At 41.5% G+C, this 22,147-nt stretch overlaps 1 protein-coding gene across 10 annotated transcripts in view; it reads right to left on the bottom strand.

The window, feature by feature from the left end:
* sdk2b (sidekick cell adhesion molecule 2b) overlaps positions 1-22,147 on the bottom strand; it is a 273,381-nt gene that overhangs the window by 43,851 nt on the left and 207,383 nt on the right. For 9 of the 10 annotated variants that reach the window (XM_079657186.1, XM_079657190.1, XM_079657188.1 and 6 more), the window contains exons 5-13: positions 16,494-16,627; positions 13,373-13,484; positions 12,356-12,546; positions 10,660-10,743; positions 8,798-8,992; positions 5,946-6,062; positions 4,701-4,868; positions 4,296-4,398; positions 762-938 (exon numbers count right to left, since the gene is read on the bottom strand). In XM_079657186.1, the coding sequence (XP_079513312.1) occupies positions 762-938; positions 4,296-4,398; positions 4,701-4,868; positions 5,946-6,062; positions 8,798-8,992; positions 10,660-10,743; positions 12,356-12,546; positions 13,373-13,484; positions 16,494-16,627 (1,281 nt within the window). Of the gene's footprint in view, positions 1-761; positions 939-4,295; positions 4,399-4,700; positions 4,869-5,945; positions 6,063-8,797; positions 8,993-10,659; positions 10,744-12,355; positions 12,547-13,372; positions 13,485-16,493; positions 16,628-17,204; positions 17,273-22,147 lie in introns of those variants that run through there. The other variant, XM_079657187.1, reaches the window with a different exon arrangement.

Below are 22,147 nucleotides of genomic sequence, written 5' to 3'. Positions count from 1 at the left end.
TGGCAAGACAAGACTGCAAAGATGGTTTGCTGTCGAGGTGGTCACACGAGCAAACAAAAGGAGACCGATAACGCCAGAGGGGAGCGAAATGGATTGAAAGACAGGAGACAGATAGGAAAGGAATTCACAGAGCAAGACGTGAATAAATGAGGCTAAAGCTATGGATCATTAATTCATTCAGCCATAAATTCAGATAAGATCAAACAGATGGATCAATCTTATAGCAATGAACCAAAACAGCCTGTATACGGTCAGAAAGCAGCCAGCCAATGAAAGGGCCAATAGGGGGACGGAGAACGACACAGACAGTCCATCGGTTTGGCTAGCAGAAAGTTAGATGTCTCATTCATATTGAATTTATGCTTGTGTGCAAAAGAAAAACAACGGCAAGCAAAGTTTTGGGAGAAAACAAGATTTGAAACAATGCCGAGGTGTTTGTGTGAGTGTGTAGTCTCACAGATGGAATGGAGGGGGGTGGGGGGTCCCCTGGGGCTGAAAGTGTGTCAGGTGAGAATGAGGACAGGGAAGGTGAGAAGAAACCGTCATTTATGTGGAAATGAGTCAGAGGTGTCAATAGGAAAAAGCAGCGAAAGGATGGTGGAAAGCGTGTGTGTGAGTGTTCATTAATGTGTGTACGTTTCCTAGTTAGTAGATCATGTGGGAACTTGTTTCTTCTTGTGTTATGCACTGGAGCATGGCATAGAAACAATAAGGAGAGACAACATTTAAAATAAAAACCAGGCGAGGATGACGGTGGTTACCTGACTCTGAGGTGAGCGCTGCGGGAGTCATTCCCCCCAACGGAGGTGACTCTGCAGGTGTACGTGCCGATGTCACCTGACCAGGTCTGGGAGATGTGGAGGGTCCCGTCTGCCTCCAGGCGCATGCGGGGGATGGACTGGACGTTGACCACTGAGCCCTCTTTCTCCCAGACATGCCTGGAATGCAAAATGTTTGTTGTATGTCATCATGTTCTGCTGCATATTCACATCATCAACACTATCCATTTGAATACACTGTGAATAAGTAGTTGCACTTTCGAATGTAGAACCTGGATGCTTTTACCTATTATTAGAGTATCACTCACAACCTCCATTTTAGAGATTTGAGAAACACGTAATCAGGCAACAACACCGTCAACAGGGCAATGACGGTAGGCCTGCAATAATCATACACAATGTATAAAACAACTTAAACACCACTGAGAAAGTACTGGATGCAAAAATGTGACAGCAGCACAACATTAGGAAAAACTGCATTTCAAAGCAACATTTGTGGAACATAAAAATTCAATTATGGGTTTCTAATTATTTTTGATCCTTTTTCTTTCTTGCTCACTTTGATTAGCATGTTAGTAATAGCCGTGTTGCTAACAATTTAGATATGTAGATTGATCTCCTTGTGCATATGAAAATGAATGGAGGGAAAATTTGTACTGAGCGTGTCCGTTTCAAAGTTTATAATGAAAAAAAAGCGGGGTGTCCAGCGGCTCAGGAAGAAATCCCTCCGGATTATAAAAGACCCCCATCACCCCAGCCACAAACTGTTCAGTCTGCTGCCGTCTGGAAGGCGCTACCGCAGCATCCGGACTAAAACCACCAGACTCAGAGACAGTTTCATACCACAGACAATAAGACTGCTAAACAACTGAACTGTTGAAACAACATCCATAACATTCATCTGCTACTTAGTCATTATTTCTCTTTTTCTCTAATATATCATTCCAATAACTTGCATATAGACTCTTATTGCACTATTTCACAATTTCACTTTTTAAAATTATTTTTCTTTTTGTATTTACTATTTATTTGCACTATATGTTTCTGTTTATCTGTGTTATTGTGCTGCACTGTTGGAGAAGCCTGTGACCTTGGCATTACTACACTGTAGCTATGTTCGTATGACTAAATAAAGAACCCTTGTCGGTATCTAGATTAGATTAGAATCTTTAATGACCACACAGCCAGGCTGGTGGAATTCGAGTTCAGTGCAGATTATTACAGCTTGTTCCGTACAATTCAACATACAATAAACAGACAATAAATATTCTTTCCGGGATCTCTGCGGAAAAAGGAAAGCAATACCACTTGGAAACGCTCTAGGGAAAAAATGAACAGTTTTTGCTTTGAAGCACACTCTCAAATGAACATTCTTCAGTGCCAAATTAAATGCGTGATCAAATCCATCCATACACATATTTTTTTCTCCAGAACATGACTTGCATCATTTCGTTACCACATGCTGGGATGTGAACTATGACGTACACATGCATGTCAGCTTTAGACGGTAGGTTAACTCTTTCTGACAGTAAAGCAATGAGTAAACTGAGGTTTTGCTTGTCTTTTATTCCACCTCAATCCTAGAGGAATGCGTTATTAGCGAGGTATTTCATCTTTCTCCTCGATGTCTCTTCAAACTCGGAGCTGCCCTGCATACATATCATAGCGTTTGGCAGCTGCATATCAAACGCTGAATACACCCTCATCAAAAGTGCACGGCTCAAACGTGGCGTCAGATGTAGCCTTCTCTCCTGAGTAGAAAGGGACAGAATGGTCTATTGATCGCTTCTGATGTCTGCTACAAGCCTGGCGTTCAGTAAATATCTTTTGTGAGGGCTGTGTGTTGAACTGAATTGGACTGCAATTGTAAGCTGGTTGTGTGGGAGCGACTGTTCTCGTGATGTACGTGCACTGCACAAAAATGGTCAACAAACATTTTCAATCCGTGTAAGGGTTTGCTTTTGCAGGAAGAGCACGTCTAAGTCTAGTGTTTGGGACGCCGCTGTGCTCTTTCTTTGTTTTGTAGTCCATTCAGTCCAATGCTCATTCTTGCAAGGGACTTGAGCAAAGCAGCAAAAATAATAAGATACAGAGAGTTAAAAAAAAAATGTTGGACAAGGTCCATTTGCACCCGGGGACAATAGTTACACAGCAGCTATTCGGCTATTTACACCCATCCCGCCCCCGACAGACTGCATTCAAGGTGGAACATCACTTGATCGTAAGTCATGGTCAAAGTGGGATTGAAGACAGTTCTGAAGCAGTATATCTTTGGTGGGATACAAAGATAAAAGGAAGGATACATGAGGCAAGACGTTTACTCTTTAGAATAACTGTTTTTGTGTAAATCAAATGGAAAGCTCCACTATGAACACAGTTTGTATATTCAAGCTAAATGCTACTGATAGGACCAGGTTACCGCGGCTCCTAGAGCTCTTTGTTCATCGAAAAAGCTTTAGCTTCCAATTTGTTTTTCAGCTATAAAAGATTAATCAAACAACTAAAGGTGTCAAGAAACATACCTTTAGGTTTATGTATTTACCGGTGTAGAAGATAGTGAATGCGTACAAACGTGTCCAGATGTGAAAATGGATTTTGGATCTATTGAAAGATCCATATAGGTTAACGCTATTTAAAATGCCTGAATCTCTTGCAAGTGGCCCCAAAGGAAGCTGCAAAGCTTTAAAAACAGGTCTTTCAAAAAAAGTCCCTATGAATTCCTGAATCCAATTTAAGATCTCCCCTGCACGGTCAGGCATGTCTATTTGTTGAACCTCGCTCCTGGCTTTAAAGGATACTTTGACTTTGAGGTTGCGTCTCCTTCCCTTTGAAACTCATTCTTTATGGACTTTTGATCTAGTGGCATTGTGGGCACTATTTTAAAAGATGAGGCTGCCTTTAATTTACATATTTTCTTATCGTAAAAATAATCCCATGAAAAGATCAAAACGCACAATGAATGTTTCTTACTAACAAGTTTTTCCTGTGTACTTAAAGCGTGAGATCAGCATTCATCAGCACGATAGAGCTCCGTTGTTTTTTTCAATTAGGATTAAAAACACATTAATGAGAAACACTGGGAGGCGAGTCAATCCTATATACACCATCCTGCTGCACTAAACACTCAGTGGTGCACTAAATGCGTTTTAATACTCAACCGAAAATAGATCCCAACAAAGGGGCTAGATAATTGCCTGAGTTACATATGCTAAACCTACAGTGCCCAGATGTTTTACAGAATTACTTACCATTAAATAAAAAACAAACACTTGAGAGACAGTGGCAAATTGGTTTTTGGTAATTTAATTTGTTGGGAAGAAAAATATAGCTCAGTCTTATCAACCACTTTTATTTTCCCTTTGTTTCTTTGTTCATTCTGCTATTGTGTCTTTGCTTTCACTCTGTTGCTTTTGTCTTTTATTGTGAAGCACATTTCTTCTAAACAAGTGTTATCTGTAATGCTATTAAGGAAACGTGACTTACTTAATACTTCTATGTGTGTGTTTGTACTCTTACCTGACAGTTACACTTGGGTCATGTGTGACTCCACAGGTCATAACAGCTTTAGTTCCTTTGATAACACTCTGGTCCTGTGGGGGGGTGGTAATCCGGGTGCGAGCTGTGGAGACAAAAATAAGTAAGAAAGGAGAACACAGCCTACAAATTGTCCTTCCTGAGGAGAACAACACTGCAAACACAACAACATGACAAGTAGATTACTCGCACAGAAGAGCACTTTTGTATCTGAAGGAATGTTTTATTATTAAACAGCATGACCTTGTTTCCCACAGAAATGCCTCTCAATGAAACTCCACATTTTGCCAGGTAAGAGTGATTGAGAAAGATTGCTTGGGTATTAAAAACAAACATCAGGAATGTGTTGTTTTTTCAAAAAGAACGACGGCGACCCTGCACACTCACCCAAGACCACGAGGTCAGCGGAAGCCTCATCGATGCCCCTGGAGTTGCTCGCCATGCAAGTGTAGGTCCCGGCATCTGAGATGTGTGAGGGGGAGATGAGGAGGCTGCCTGACTCGAGGAGGGTGAACCTGGGCAGCTGGACCGAGCCGCTGGCCAACACACGCTCACCTAAAGTGTGTGAGGAGGAAGACACAAGATAAGATGAAAAGAAGCGACAGTGAAAAAAAAGTGAGAAAAAAACAGACCCAAAAAGTGAAAATATGAATGTTTGGAAAAGTGACTAAAAAGAAAGCCGAAACAAAGTCGGGATCTGTCGTAAAAACTGATATAAAATAAAGTCGGAAAAAAGTTCAGAAAATGACAAGTCCAAATAGAGACATCTATTAACAGAATATGAGGGGGTGGAACCGTGATGAACAACAAGGACAGCTTTTCCCTGAGCTGTTGTTTAAATTAGGTATCATTATATTATGACCAAATGCTCGGAGATGGACCTTGTGGGGTTTATTATTGGTGCTTTCAGAACATATTAACAAGTCGAGATTGTTGACAGACAATCACAAGTACTGTAATGGGGAAATGTGTGAAAATGCAATTAATAGAACAGTATGGTAAGTATCTCTTCATTGTTACGCAGCCTTCAAAATCAGGGGAGGAACATTGTCGATGTTGTGTATATATTTGTTGATCTCACGCTACTTATGTTTGTAGTAAAATAATGAAATCTAAGTTTAATAAAAAAAACCAGGGGAGGAAAAATGATGTGCTATCTGACAATACCACCTAGTTTCAAAGTAGATTTAGTATTTGATGTGATTTATCCCTATTGATTCATCCTATGTCGCGAGGGAAAAGAGCACTTTAATATTGTGGAAGCGCCTAGCATGTCATTAAACTTGAAAACCTAATTAATGGTCATTATGTTGTTAATAGTATAAATACCAACATAAATTCATTTATATTCTTGCACAAAGAAAATCCTTTACAATTCACCACCCAATACGATAATCTTGTAAACAGCTTCCTTGGCCAATGTTTTAATGTGCACAGCACCTGAGATGTTTGAGGAACCACACCACGATCACATATAGATTTTTCATATTTCATATTGCTCAGCCCTTATCTGGAATGCAAACATGGAACCCAATGAGGTCTTATATGTTAAGTAGTGCAGAGTGTAGGCCTAGATCACCAACATCATAATCCCTGGGTGTGTGTGCGTGCATGCATGTGTGTATCGGGGACCTTTCTGCCAGGTGATCGCGGGCCTCGGAGCTCCAGAGGTCTCGCAGTGCAGGATGACTGACATGCCGTCGATCACAGTGCTGTCTGAGGGTCCGGCTGTGATATTCGGGGCAATGCCTGAGGGGAGAAAAACACACACATACACGGAATAAAAATAAAGCCCAGTGAGAGAAGGTAAGAGGGTTACAGAGGTGAGATATTGAATGTCTATGACAAAGCCCCTCTTCAAAAGGTATTTCCTGTAAGCGCTGCATCTCAGCGTTTAGTTGATATTTTGTCCCACTAATTCTTAGCGGATTGACACAGCCTTCACCTCAACTATCTGCTGCCGGCCTATTTTTCCTTTTCTTTCACCCACAGAGATAGCGACTATATGAAGAGGAGGAATGGAAATAACTGAGGGAGAAGCATAGAAACAGAATGCAATATGTAGACGACTAAAATCCCTATTTATGTCATGCAATAAATCAAAGCTTTTATAGGATGACAGGAAACTGTATTGCTCCCAAGAGGACACAGGGAGAAGGGAGTTTGTCACAGGAGCAGTGTTGATCTCAGGACACAGTGAGAAGGACAGAAGGAGGAGACAAGAATGTGTAAGGGAAAAGATGAGATCTGGAGGGAGAAGGAGAGGAGAGAAAGTACGTGTCAGTAAGAGAAAGAGAGGAAGAGAGAATATCATGAATTCTGATAACGCGGTGCAGTGAGAAGTGAAGGCTGCAGGAACTGAGACAAAGGGAAGAAAGTCAGAAACTTGTCAAACAGATGCACAAAAAGAGAAAAATAAGCCGTCATTTTTCTAATCCCTGCAGTGGCATTTGCTTAGGAAAAACACACCTCTACACATTCATTCAGGCGATGAGAGAAGCTGCAAATATGGCTTCAAGGTGAGTCATAAGTCATGTGAACTTAATAGTGTAGGCCTAATTGTCAGTTCATATAAGAAAGTCCAGAGATGAGTAACTACTGAGAACAAAAGAGAAGAATATATTTCTGAAACTAAATAATACATGTGACAGAAGTTTGTTCGCACAGAAAACAACGGTACATTTCTCCAAGTAATTCTCGGTCAATTAGTGCTGACATATATCTTCACTGATTGGGGTCACATCTCTTACAATAGTATCACCTTCTGCATACAGTATGATATGATGTGCGCCAATCACATTGCCATCAACCCACTGTATTTACACTCCTGTCAGACCAAAAATATATATATTCCCTAGGCAACAAGCTGTGTTAGAAGCAAGAGAAGTCAATATCAGTATTACATTTGATCCACATTTGTATTCCCACGTTGGGAAACCAAGTTGTAGGTCGGGTTGAGCAGAAGTAGTTGTTTTGCTAACAATCATACGTTTTTAGAATTCCTCACCATTTGTTTTTGATCAGATAGCAAAGAGAACCTAAACAAAGTCTGTGAACTGTGGCCCTCTTAAGTTAAAGTGGACCTATGATGCTATATTGGACAAATATATTGTAGGGTCATACCTATAAAAAATATGTCTGTGAAGTTTTTTGCTTGAAATACCAAAACAGATCACCCATTGTAGCCATGCCTCATACTGCTCATACCCCTCTTTTGCAGCCTTGTTAGAAAAACTCGGATTTTGGGTCCTTAGCTTAAAAAAAAAAAAGAGGAGGCAGAGCTAATGCCTGATCAGAATTATACCGGAGATAAAGGTCAATTCTGCTGTGATAAAACACAATCCTGTTCTAAACCACATCAAGGATTATTTCTGAAACAGTATAGAGCTCAAATGCTTTTTCTCTTGCGGGTTTATCACAAGGTGAGTTCTATTTTTATTTACTGCTTTTTAAACACAAGTGCTCTCCAGTACAGGTTAGCTCTGAGTGTTAGCGAGGCTTGCTAATGTAAACAAAGACGAGATTACGTCCAAAACACGTCAGGCATTGTTTCTGATAGCAACTTTCTGTGGGTCCGCTGCCGATTTGACGTCACATCTGCAGAAAATCTGTATCCGCTTGTTTTTAAAAGATTTGGGTACGGAGGAAAAGAGAAAGGGTTTTATTTTCTGACGCTGCGTGAGGTCCCCGACACACCGGGGACACATATTTATGTATAAAAGACATCACAAAGTGCATTTTGCACGATAGGTCCCCTTTAATTTATTTTGATGACCTCCACTTGAGTGCTGTTATGTGTGGTTGCTTGCACATACAGCTGTGAAAAACATTGTATAATGTTTATACTTTGTGCTGCAAATCCAAATTAAAGATTTAAATAGATTGTTTTATAGTAATTATTAAGTAGAAACAATAATTCAAAGTCTCTACAGCCACGCTGGTTGCTCTGTGAGGCTTTACAAAACGTGTAGCATAGAGGCTAATGGGAATGTCATTACTTTGAAGGTTTTTGATGTAACCTGATAATGGGTAAGGGGACCATGAATGTTTTTACAAAATGTCAAGGCAATCCTTCTGATAGTGTTTGAGATTATTCAATGTATAACAAAGGGATGAACCCACCAAGCAGCTAGCTCCTGAAAACTAATATATTGCTTGACCTCTTTGGGGCAAACAAAGTTGACCTTTTTCTAAATTGTGATGAAAAAGTACATTGTGTAATCTTCAGTTATTTCTCGAGGAAGAAATTGCAGGAGAATTCCATATAAAGCACTAAATTGCTGCTACTCTTCTCGTTGGAATTGCTTTTCTATTTTTGTAAAGCAATTACAACTGGTCTTTTTTTCAGATTTTGACAAGGGCTGTATGAGAGCTGTGTAACGTTTTAACATTGTTCTGTATTAACAAGGGTTTACTCAGAGTTTTAATAAAACACATTGGACTGTAATTGCAGTAATTGTCTGAAAATCTGCTTCAGCACTTACTGGTGACAGCGAGGTAGGTGTTGGTCTGAACTTCTCCTGCCAAGTTCCTGGCGAAGCACTGGAACATCCCGGTGTCGTCTGGCAGGAGGCCGTTGACCTGAAGGCTGCCCCCCAACAACACTCTGTACCTGGGCATCTTCACAGGGTTGATGGGAAAAGCATCCTTGTACCACACAATGTCTGGCTGGGGGACTCCTGCAGAGCATGAGTAAGGGTAGGGATTAGAAAAAGGCATTCTTTGTTAAACCCCCTATGGGAAATTCAGGTTGCAGTAGATACACATTTACAGTTTAAATGGACAAATGCACATACAAGACTTATGGAAAAGAGGGGTGCAGTGATGACGTATTTTTGTAGGCCGACCCGGAAGTAAGCTGCGCATGGGTTCCCTCGACCAAAAAGCAATGGGATTTCTCCATAGGATTTTGGAATATTGTAAAAAAATAAGGTCTGTGGAACACGAACCTGTTTGATAAATGCACGTTTTGTTCAGCCGGATAATATCCACATGTCTACCCTACTTTTATCATTTTCTAATCATAAATCTAATCGCCAGAAGCAAAATGCTAATGTTATGCTATAAACGAACTACAGCCGAGTACAGCAGGGTCGCTGCTTCAACGTCACGTCACGTCAACATCAAGATCCATATTCAAAAATACAGATTCAAAATTGTACAAGTGGAAGCGTTTGTTTTTAACGGTTTGCAAGAGCGCAAGTACTTGCTTGCAAGCAGAACAGGGAAAACAAACTTAGCGGGAGTGTTTACGTGTTCGGCGTAATGACGTGCAACGGCCTCGACGACTTCTGTAGTCCTATTCAGCCACTTGTTAACAACCATCGTTTTTCAGACACAAACTCTGCTGATGTATTTCATGTCGTAGAACAAAACGTGATCCGTCTCTTAAATGTGTGTCAACCACAGACCTTATTTCCAGCTATTTTCCAGAATCCTATGGAGAAATCCTGTTGACTCTGAGACGAGGGAACTCGTAGTGGTAAAATGCTAACTCACTTCCGGGTTTTAGGACTCATCACTGCACCACTCTATTACTGTAGGCCTGAAGATAAGATAAGATAAGAATAAGAAGTACTTTGTTGATCCCAATTTGGGAAATGTTTGCGTTGCAGTCGCATAAAAAGACAAGGCATTGTACATTAGAGATATTAAAAGACATCTCAAATAGAAATAAAATAGCATTAAAAAAGTAAAAAATAGACATGTGGAAATAAAAATGTACAGTAACAAAATATAAATCCGGATATTATATATACATTAATTGTGAAAGGAATGGATTATTAAATATTACATTACATTACATTACATTACATTACATTACATTACATTACATACAAATATTAGATTGAATATAAATGTAAAATGTAAAGTGGGAGTTTAGGTCCAGTTATCCAAGAGAAGCTATAGAGCAGAGACTTCTCTTCCAATCAGAGGTGATTTTTGAAATCAGCAAACATGGGCATTAATTGGGGGGTCTCAGAGCGAAAGGGCTGCCATGTTTCAGCGTCCGGGAGCAGTTGCAGATTTGGTCAAGAACACCTTGACAGTGGGCATGAGGTGAACTGGCACCCCTCCAATTACCAGTACACACAAATATGTATATTTATTTTGGTCCGTGCGGTGACTTGAACCAGTGACCATTTGATGACCATCTGGTTTCCAGGCCAACCACTCAAACAGAGCTACTGCCTGCCCAGACCATGCAAACAGGAAGTCTAGCTTAGCTTTTTTTCCATTACATTTTTCAGTATAGTCACATAAATAGTATATTGTTTCAGATCTTTCTGCTGGGCATTATTTATTATCCTCACATTCTTGTGGTAAAATGCACCCATATGCTCACCTCGTGCCTGACAGGGAATGTCCACCACCTTTTCCATCTCAGCTGTGATGTGCTTCTCTGGTTCCTTGATAAACTGCGGTGGTTCTGAGGGAATGGAAGAAGAAAGGATGACAAATGAATTAAAAAAAATCACAAGAAATATTGTGAACCAGCAGCTGAAATCCTCACAGCGTGAAACAGTGCCTTAGGGATACTGTGTGAGGTTTAAAACAAATAACTGCTATATTGCACTGCACTTTTTTGTCAAATGTATTGCTCACGGGGCTACTACTCAGCCGAAGATAATGTGATTATACAGTAGTTTGATGTTGGAAATCAATTATAGCTATATCATAATGGTTTTAAATGTATCATTCAAACTCATGGGGAGAGGGACGGCTGTTAGCAGTTTCAAGGGAAAGGTTCACCACACCTTGTCCTTTGAATCACGTTACAACCTTGAAAACATCAAAGTGCTTCAGTGAGATGGAAGGAAAGTGACTCAAGCAATGCTATTAAACAGTTTCTTGAGGCCAACCATTAGTTTTCTGCCTTTTTAATCAATACCACTCTCGCCTCACTTTCGTCACGACTTTACCGCTGCAGCTCAGCCAGATTCATATCGTGAGACTTGTAATATTTATATCAATTTCATAGCAGCTCGTTCTTTTGAACTTGCAAACCTTAATGCAGCGTTTACGCCCACACATTTGTCTGATGTATGTGGCCAATTGGAGATGCACTGTTTACTTCCCATTTAAGTTGTCAGGCTGATATGAAAGCACACACAGTAATTATGCATTATGACTAATCACATAATTCTCCCTTCACCGTGTCCACAGAAAAAAGGTCTGGGGATATAATTATAAATGAACCTTAAGGACAACAGCAGAGAATATAAACACTAACATTGAGAACATGTTACATAATAAAAGGCACTTTACGAAATGCAAAACAACAAACATTCAAAAGCACTGCAAGAAAAAAATGGAAAAGGAATAAAGACACGATCCAGACTTAACAGCGGAAAAATATACTGGAACTTTTCCCACAAGGATCATCTGGATGTGGAAGTGGACTGCATACTTAAATGGGCCCAATACGCTCATTTACAGGTTCATTTTTGTATTTTGTGCCTCTACTGTGAACTGCTTATATTATTTAATGTTCAAGAAGTGCTTTATTTTGCCTGTGTTGCAGCACCTTTTCTCACCCTCTGTCCAAAACCAGAGCCCTGCTGCTCTGATTGGTTAGCTGGCTGTGTTATGATTCGTCAACTGCTTAGAGCTGTCCCGCCCCTTAGACTATCAAGTACAATGTGTTGGAGCGCAAGCCAAAAGAAGTGCAAGTTTTGTGCAATGTCATTATGTTTAGGAAAAATAGATAAAAGTCCAATAGAGGCTTTTCAAGCAGGCGGGAGTATGGGAGAGAAATTCATATTTTTTAGCCTTTGCAGACCATTGACATGCACACAAACTAATAAAACCGACTGCACATTACACACATTTCTGTGTTTTTTTCCCCACAGAACACTAAAAATAGTGCTTGCAATGCACTCTAATTAAACCTGGTGACAGGTACTGTAGACATTTCAATTAATATGCTGATTTGATTATACTAAATACTAAAGCGTTAAAGTGTCAACAAATGTTGAAGGTGTCAACAGTATTGTTACAAGTGGTGAAAACACAATAATATTTTAAATAATCATTCTTACCCAGAACATGCAGATAAGCCCCGCCGCTGACTGAAGGCACGCTGCTGCTACGGAGGATGGCCTCGCACTCGTAGAAGCCGGCGTCGCCCACCAGGGGGTTGATGATGGTCAGCCGGCGGTTGAAGTCGCTCAAACCGCTCGTCACCAACACGCCGTTCTTACGCCACGTGATACTCAGCTTGATGAGAGGCCTACAGAGCGAAGCAGAGTTTCATTCGTCTTCTATGAGCTCACTGAGAATGTATTTTCTTGTGCTTGAGGATAAATGAGTCTGCAACACTGATCCAATGTGGCACGTATCCATCAATCTGTTTAATCTGCCGGAGCATCGGGTTTTTGAAAAACCAAAAAAAGAAATCTGTTTATGGGCTAAGATGGTGCCAACTTTTTTTAATTCAAACTGACTATTTCATGAACCAAGGGATGTTGTTAGTGAAGCACTGGGCTTTCATTCTGCATATTACAAGGAACAAGAGCACTTGAGTCTGCAAAAACTGGCGAAAGCAGTTGCATTTTTTACTACGGTACATAGAATACTAAACTTTCTTGGGGAAAGAAAATCATGACAGAATTTGATCAAATATTTCCTTAGATACACATTTGTGCTGTGCAGTGTAAGTATGAATGAGATACTATTATCTATTTGATCATCTAACTTTTGTCATTTACAAAATTGAAACATACCTCGAGTTTAGACAGGGAATTTTCATCCAAATAAAAAAAAAGGAGTACAAATGTTCCCCCTACTACTTGTCTTCTAATTAGAAGTCTAGTCTACTTTTTTATTTGCTTGAGTTTCATGGCATCAGTCTTTAAACAACAATGGTGCTCACATAAAAAAACCTATCAAGAATCAACATTCCAGTTGCTATTGATGAGTCACAGAAAATGCTCAGAGGAACTACATTTTTACGGAAATACAGTCCCTATGAAACCCCCTACTCATTATTACCCTTAGCGCAGTGACCCTTTAACAGACTGCTCTTCAGTATGACCCTGCAGTTCCAGCATGTTTACCTGGCGTTGGCAACACACTCCATGGTGACCTCGGAGGTGCCTGTGACCACGCTAGTGTTCCTCGGAGGGATGATGATGGTGGGGGCAATGGGGTCTGCTGGACCTCCTACATCTACACAGACATAACAACAACAACAACAACACAGAGACACGGAGAGGTTAAGCACAGAGCAGTGATCTGGATAGATAAATAGATTTGTTTATAACAGACAGAATGCGCTCATTTCCACCCAGTGCTCTGGGGGTGTTCACCAACGTGACATATTGGAAGTGACCAGTGCACACAGTGTATCCAAGTCCTGAGAGATGGGTGGAATATGACGAGGCAGTGCACTGACTGTGTATAATAAGATGTCTGCTGGAGAACCAGAAACAGAGATAGAAAAATACTGCCTGACAAACTCAAAGCTGAAGGGGTGAATAGGCTGTCGTGTGTATAAAATCCTGCATTTGAAAACTAGTTTATGCCGCTGTGTTTGCCTTCGCGTGTGTGTGTTGTGCGCATCAGAGACAGACAGCCCATGGCAGCGAGTGCACAGTGTGTGCGTGTGCTGCTTGAGATGTGTCATGTCTGTGATAAACTCACACTGATCCGTCAATCCCATCATGCCCTGGGTGTGTGCTCAGGGCTGCACATGTCAGTTGGAACTACGGGGTCTGTCAAAGCTCAATCTAACCAATCTCGGGTCATCAGACACTGTAAACAGGCCATGTGTGAACCACACACACACACACACACACACACACACACACACACACACACACACACACACACACACACACACACACACACACACACACACACACACACACACACACACACACACACACACACACACACACACACACACACACACACACACACACACACACACACACACACACACACACACACACACACACACACACACACACACACACACCTTTAACCAGACGTTTTCAAACTTTTGCGGACATTGAGCCCTTACATGGAAAAACTTTTTCCAAGGAACCCCTATTGATAGTTTAGTTTATGTATTTATTCAAAGAAAGACCATGCATACAAATACATTCATCTAAGATGTTTTATTCTAGATTGTAACTAATAGCTCATTTCCATCTGCAGTCCTATTACATGTAATGTAAGTAAACATATGTTTGCTAACATATGTACCCTCAGATGCCTTCAATTTAAATGATGTAATTATCACCTTTACACTTTTAAACCGATCAGGTCCATTTATTGAAATCATTGGCAAGGTTTGTTGCTAGTCACCAGGAAAACATTGCTAATATTTCAACTGGACAAACCACAGTTCCTTAAATGTGCTGAGCACTTAAAATAATAGTTCAACAACTTGACTTGCAGGATTTTTTACTTCAACTTGAGTATGGAAAATGTAACACGAGCAATATTGGTGTCTTCAAAATTCTCCTTGACCTCCGCCCTCGCAAGCACTGCCGGAGCCAGGAAGTCTCCCGGGAGATAACTGTCAGAGGTGTCATTGCAGGAACAGCTGCTGAGGCAGATACTGACGGATACACCTGCACACACACTCACTTAACACACACAACTTTCAGTACTGGCTCTAGCATTGGCCTCTACATCTATGTGTGTGTGGGTGTTCATTCGAGCGTCTATATGTGGAGCATGTGTGTAATGTTTATATACAAATGCATGGCATGATTCCCTGAGACCTGCCAAGTCGAGACCTCCCGCTAGGCTCTTGATCTTACCTGAATCAGTGTGTGTGTGTTTCTGTGTGTGTGTGTGTGTGTGTGTGTGTGTGTGTGTGTGTGTGTGTGTGTGTGTGTGTGTGTGTCTGTGTGTGTGTGTGTGTGTGTGTGTGTGTGTGTGTGTGTGTGTGCGTGTGTGTGTGTGTGTGTGTGTGTGTGTGTGTGTGTGTGTGTGTACTATCACTAGTATAATCAACCCTGCCACTGTTCTCCATGCATAACACAGGCTATTTCTGTTCCCTTGTGTTGTCAACTGTAATATCTTACCCTCACCCTCCTCATTCACTTCCACACTGAACTCCAGTCTACCATGTCATGAGATGCTGTCTGATAGCTTTCCTCTTACAATTCACTCTGCTGAGCTGCAGCCAACCAAATTGGTTTGATTTGTGCATCTTGTGTTTTGTTGTTTTTGTGGCAGCTGAGGATGCTGGTGAATATTAAGAACTACTTGGCAGTAGAACAGTCTGTCTTTGTCCCTGTCCCCGCAGCTCTCTCTTCCTGAGTGCGTACATCTGCAATAACGTGTGAATTTGGCTACAGATACACTTCAGTGCAATGAAATGAAAACATATCAAAATGGTGGAGCTTCTTGGATGTCACAGGGGGTTTCAAAGTGGTGATACCAAATATAAAGCAAGGGGTAAGTAAGAGAAAAATATATAATTACAATTAAAATACCTCCATTCAAAGTATAATCAGCAGAATATACTTATACTCAAGTATACGTTCACCCTTTGTCTGGAATGATAGCCCAGTCTGCTCTGATTGGTTAGCTGACTGGCTCTGCTGTAATTTGTCAACCGAGATGTCCCACCCATTACCTTGTCACGTACAATGTGTTGAAGCGCTAGTGTCATGTAGTGATGTCACTTTGTTACGAAAGTAAATAAAGGAGGCGTTTCAGGCAGGTGGGAGGGTTTGGGAGAGAAACTCCCTCTGGAGAGAACTTTGGGATTCAAGCCTTTGCAGACCGTTTACATGCACACAAACATATATTACACACTACAGGAGAAGGAACACCCCAAAAGCAGTAAAGGGCCCCAAAAGTAAAAATACTCAATTCGCATTATGGCCCATGAGTTATGATATACAGTAATGAACACATTTTAGGGATTGTACTTAATTTAGTGTCACACTATTTAATATTCTTGTTAATAAGGAAGTATTGTACTTTTTATTCCACTACTTTTATTTTTACTAGTTACGTCACATTATACCAATTTCAAATTCAGGAAATGTGATGAGCTTAGGAAATAAGAAGCAATGTTGTACATTAATTACAGTACGTGAGGGTGGTTAGAATGTTCTTATTAGCAAGATCTTACAGTGGAGCCTCACGTCTACCAGTCGTGGCATAATGAGCTGATTACAGTGTCTGTGTAAAAAGTGTGTGATTACTCACTCTCTACTGATAAGGTGATGGGCTGGCTGGTCTTGTTCTCTCCGTTCTTGTCATTTACAGCTTGTACGTAGTAGCGCCCGGCGTCTGGTGCCACTGTAGACAGAATAACCAGCGTGTTGTCCAGAGTGATGGCACTGTGGAGGAACAAGAACTATTTAAGAAACTGTTTTCAAGACATATTGACTACAGAATACAGTGGGGAGGAAACAGTAAGTCAAGACAGGAGTAAGGACTCCAGTACGACTGACAATTTATAATAATAAAGTTTCACACAAAAGAAAAAACAGTACATTTAACCATCAAGAGGTAGCTTTTGACGGCCTAATGATGGCTAATATGTGAGCCCACACTTGATCCCAGGGCCCAAAAGGGCATTAACCATTTTAACATTTTAATTACATTGTTCAAGCTGCATTAGTTATATCGATTTACAATGTGTACACAGTGTAGCTGCTGACTTAGCAAGAGAAATATTGACAACCTCCCTTGTTCATACTTCTCATGGTCCGCTCTGAAATATGATAGCTCTGCGTAATAACCCGGGGCTTTTAATTGGCTATTTGTACCCCTCAGCCTCCTCTCGGCCTGCGTTTTGGCAGCCGACTACTTTTGGCAAGAAACAATAGCGTCCTCCTTGTCGTCCGCTGAAATGATGCCTGAATAAATAAACACTGATCAATTTCTCAGCCAGCGTTCTATAGGGACTAATACCTGGTGTCTTGTTGTCTCTATCAAGTCCTCTCTTTGACTTTCCCTCGGCAACGTAGCAAGAGAGAAATGTTCCTCCCTCTCCTTTGCCGCCTCGTGTTACAGCCCCCTGACTGTGAACAATCAATATTGTCTTATTATCTGTGGCTGTTCAACAATCTGGAGGTAGATAGTCCGTTCCAAGCGGGTGCCCTCCCCCACATACATCTTTTCCCCTGGCTTTATCCCTCCATCTTACGCCCCCTCTATCTTCCATCCATTTCTCCAGATGCTGAAATGTGGTCAGGTGAGGAAGTGACATCATTTCAGGCCTTTCCCGAACCAGATTTAGGATAAAAACTCATCAGCAAAGCAGCTAAAAATGAATTCTAAACAACAAAAGCACATGTGTGACACACCTGCAAACACAGTTACACACAAGTGCAAATACCTCCCATCAGGAAGCTTGGTCTTGAGAAAAATACTTTTGTCAGAGAAGCAAATCAATAGCATTCAAATGGTTGTGGCTCTGGCTCCTATACCTATATTAAAATCAGTTTGATTTTTCTCTTTGACGTTTCCAGAGTTATTGGCAGCTTAAAACCGGTAATAACAGCTATCTTAGTAGTCAATAACACACAAAAAGTCTTTGATCCTAGAGAGAAATGGCTTTTATCCATCAAATAAATGTAATTCTCTCTGCGTGTTGCACACAAGAGTGAAAATGCTAACCCCTGTTACATTTAAGCCATGATCCTTTCACAGGTGATGACCTCCTCTTTCTCACTTCCTCCAATCTAACACTCCACTTCTCCATCCACTTGTTCCTCCATCCTGACCTTCGTCTCATCAGCGGGGGATCTAAGTACCTGCTCTGCCTTCAGGTGGCAAGAGAGCTGATGAAAGGATAAAAAGATACATCGGGAGAAAAAAGGACTAGAAAATGATATAGTGTGCACACATCAAATAAAAAAGGCTTTCTATGCTGCTTACCTGCGCTCTTAGCGTTTACAGTATTATGACTTATGAGATTCATCCAAATATATTTCCCAGAGCAGCCACAGTCACTGGGTTCACGTTTGGATTTCCTGTGCATGCTGTGGCTGAAAACAGTCTTTCTAAAGGGACTGACAGGCCTCAATGGCTGCAGCTTATGATCACCGGTAAATATTTAATGCTAGCTTGCTGGAGCGGTGACATCCTGGACGCACAGTCATGAATTATGGATCCCTTCTGGGATATGGGAAGAACGGAAGTGTCCAAGGCGCTGAATGAATCCCAGGCGACATCCCAGGACACAATCTGGAGCTTAACTTCTTTACCTGTCGCTTATAAACTCCTGAAGATGAATATACAGGGTAGTGCTGCTCAGTTATAGGAGGCAGAGTTTTATGTGATCTACAGCAGGCATCCCCATCTCTCTGTGATACTGACAGCATTGTATGATGATCTTAGAAGCTTCTTTTTTCTATATTTTTCTTCCACAAAGCCCTAAACAAGGCACCCAAGCACCTGAGAAAAACCGGATATTTTACCATCATACAGAGCCCTGATTTCGTCAATAATAACCAGAGCGTAGGAGGCAGTTTTCCCCCTGAATGGTAGACTTTAAAGTGCTTCCCTGTTGAGCATTTTCTCCCTTCAGCCTGTAATCACGGCTGCTGCGGGGGTCACAGAAGACTTTGTTATGCAGCGTGTTCAGCGGGACTAACCGCTCCCCGGCTCACCAGTCCTGGGGGATCAAAGACCACATGACGAATTAAAAGTAAGCCAATTATCCTGAATGGCTTTACATGTATATCAAGGGAGCGGGAAGAGGGAGATAAGACTTTGGTTAAAAGGAGGTAATGGATTTCTTTTTGACCAGCTTCCTGAAGTAATTTCTTGTTTTGGTTGCTTATTTTTTTTGTATCTATCTCATTATCTCGCTCATTGCGTTTTGGTCATCCTTATTAAAGTCCCCAGCATCTCGGCGGTGTGTGAGCAGCTGTCTGAGGCGGAATGTAACAATGGCTTACCACGTATCCGGCACGGTGCGGGGATTTAACAAACCACGGAGCGGAGACATTTGGACAAATCTGATATGTGTGAACATGCCTCTGTCTGGTCTTTTTGTTATTCCTGCATCTTTGAACACTTTCTCTTTCTTATTCCAACCCAATTTCCTTTTCCATTATTATTCTCCAGAATGCGCTGCGGTCCACAGGAGAGCCTGGCAGGCTGGACAGCTGCTCAGAAACATCTTGGCCAACTGTGCAGCTTCATGCCCAATCCCAGTTTTGCTTGCAGCTCGAAGCAGCACCGTCTCATATGCAATTACTTTCTTGTGGCTCAATTTATTTATATTTAGCGTCAAGGGTGGTTTTTCAATGGCTGCCAGTCTGATAATGATTCCCTAGCACTTTAATCAATAATAATGATGAGGATTTATGCTTGATTGAAATAGAGAGATAGGAGTATAAATGTTTGGTTTGCCACTGGGTTCTTCCCTTTTACTAATTTTCATTATTACTAATACATTACATAACAAGGAAATTAAATAAACAATGAGGCATGGATGTTCTCTTTATTTAAGGACACGTCGTCCCTGGACTCTACATTTTGAACAAGTATCTTAAGAGCAATATCTCTGTATCTAGTTCATCCGCAGTGTGCATATCTTATCGTGTGAATCCAGTACTGACACAGTCTGACAGAGCTGTGCCTGTTCTAACACCACACACACACACACACACACACACACACACAGACACAGACACAGACACAGACACACACACACACACACACACACACACACACACACACACACACACAGACACAGACACACACACACACACACACACACACACACACACACACACACACACACACACACACACACACACACACACACACACACACACACACACACACACACACACACACACACTTTGTTGGAAGTGTGTTGGCATCTGTCGTGGCTGTCCCTCTCTGCCGGGCCGTGAGGGAGCTCACCTCGCTCCACAGCCTCAGACCTCCATTACATGCAGACAAATGGCCCCAGTCGACTGATGGGCTCCCCCAGGAAGGAGAGAGGGAGGTTGACAGGATCAAGCAGCTCACATGGCTGGCTAAAGTATGAGTCAAAGCACAGCCAGTAAGTAGATGAATGCTAAAGAAAAGCTGGAGAGAGCCAGAAGAGTGAGAGGAAGCAGCAGGCTGCCAGCCCTACTGCTCAAGACCTGTGATGAAAAAGCCACAGCTCCTGGGGTTGGAGAGGTAGAGGAGAGACGGGAATAGTTAAGAGAGTGTTGCTCATAAGAAAAAAGCCACTTGTTTTCTCACCAGGGGCATGCACTGGAGATTTGTGGCTCACAGTTAGCTCTCTCATACCCTATTGCTCGCAGTTGGTTGAGTGTTCAGAAAACTGTGAAGAAAGAATGGATTTACCCGAACAAGGTCAAATGGTGACATCAAAATGGACTCGAGGCCATTTCTGATCAGCCTTGACCTGCAGAATAACAAGTGTTGACATAATAAATAACAAGCTATTTGATAATCCATCCTGTAAATCCAATCTATCTTCACTAGAGCTGAAAAGATTCAATGAACAATCGATAAGCCGATGGAAAGAAAACTGAACGGCAATTATTTGATAATTAATTAATATTTGGAGGTAATTGAACAAGAAAAGCAATCATTTGGTTGTTGCCGCTAAACAGTGTGAGAGTGCTGATTAGTACATTTTGGGGATTTGGATTAGTGTCCGTAAAACATAATGACATTTTATTGAATCGGTTGTATTGATTTCTGGTTTGCCTGTTAGATATATGAATTTAGACCGGTTTACCTTTTTCTTTTGCAGTCATATTATTTTTAATCAAAGTGATTTTTTTATGCAGAAACCAAATTATCAGAAGATTAGCTTTTCTGCTATCATTGCATATTGAATATCTTTGCATTTTTTAGTGTTGGTTGGACAAAACAAGCAATTTCTATTATGTCCTTAGCCCTGCAATGGATTTATCAAGTAAATAAACAAAAAGTGAATCAATAATTAATTTAATCCTGCAGCCATGTGCATGACGGTGTTTTGTTCTTGGTTGGAGCTGCTTCTTCTTGACATCTCTTCCCTTTTGACCTGAGGATTGTTGGGTTCATGACTAATGGTGGGCAGTTGGTTCCATGGAAATGCAGAGAAAGGGCCCGGCTCTTCACTGGCCCTCGTGACTAATGGGGAATCTATAGCAGACTGACAGTGCCTGAACATCACAGGCAGGGGCCATTAATTGATCAGTAGCTACAGCAGATTACTCGGGGGGGGATTGCAATGTGTGTGTGTCGGGGTGTCCTCCCACTGACTCCTGCAGGTCAGCCTCCTCTATGTTCTGTCTTAACGGATACCTCTACAAGGTTGTTTTCGGTGTAATGCAGATAAATCCATGCCAAGGTGTCAATGGAAAGTATTTGTGAAAGAAAACCAGGTAGCTGGCAGTAAGTTGTTGTCAGTGGAGAAATAGTGAGAGGACAGGTTTTTGCTATATCCAGCAGACGACTCACCTTAGCCAGCAGCGCCGCAATTCCCGGCCAAAGTGTTTACTGAAAGAGCCTCTGATTATACACCACATTAAGTCTCCGAAATAACACAACAAATCGCGATAGGTGAATGGAAAAGAGCCCGCCAAATGCATTCCCATTCAGTGAGGGGAGAATAATGACTGTTGATGCTAAATAAGCTCCTTCTCTCCTTGTATCTTGCTCTACATCGCAACACAACAAAGACGTGAGAACCAAAGGCTGCTACACCAACGCCTGGCTGCATTTTTAAGCATTGTGTCAACTTTTTGTGAGCGTGGACAGCACGGACATCAGAGACAAACACTGCAATTAGTGAATCCGTACGTTTATGGGTGTGCTGTGAGAGACGGCGCAGGAGTCTTCGCCTTCGCCAAAGGGCAACAGCTGCAGAGGCCACATGGCAAAGAGAG

Source organism: Notothenia rossii, assembly GCF_949606895.1.
Source record: "Notothenia rossii genome assembly, chromosome: 11".
NCBI lineage: Eukaryota > Metazoa > Chordata > Actinopteri > Perciformes > Nototheniidae > Notothenia > Notothenia rossii.
This window is presented reverse-complemented; position numbering and strand designations above follow the sequence as displayed.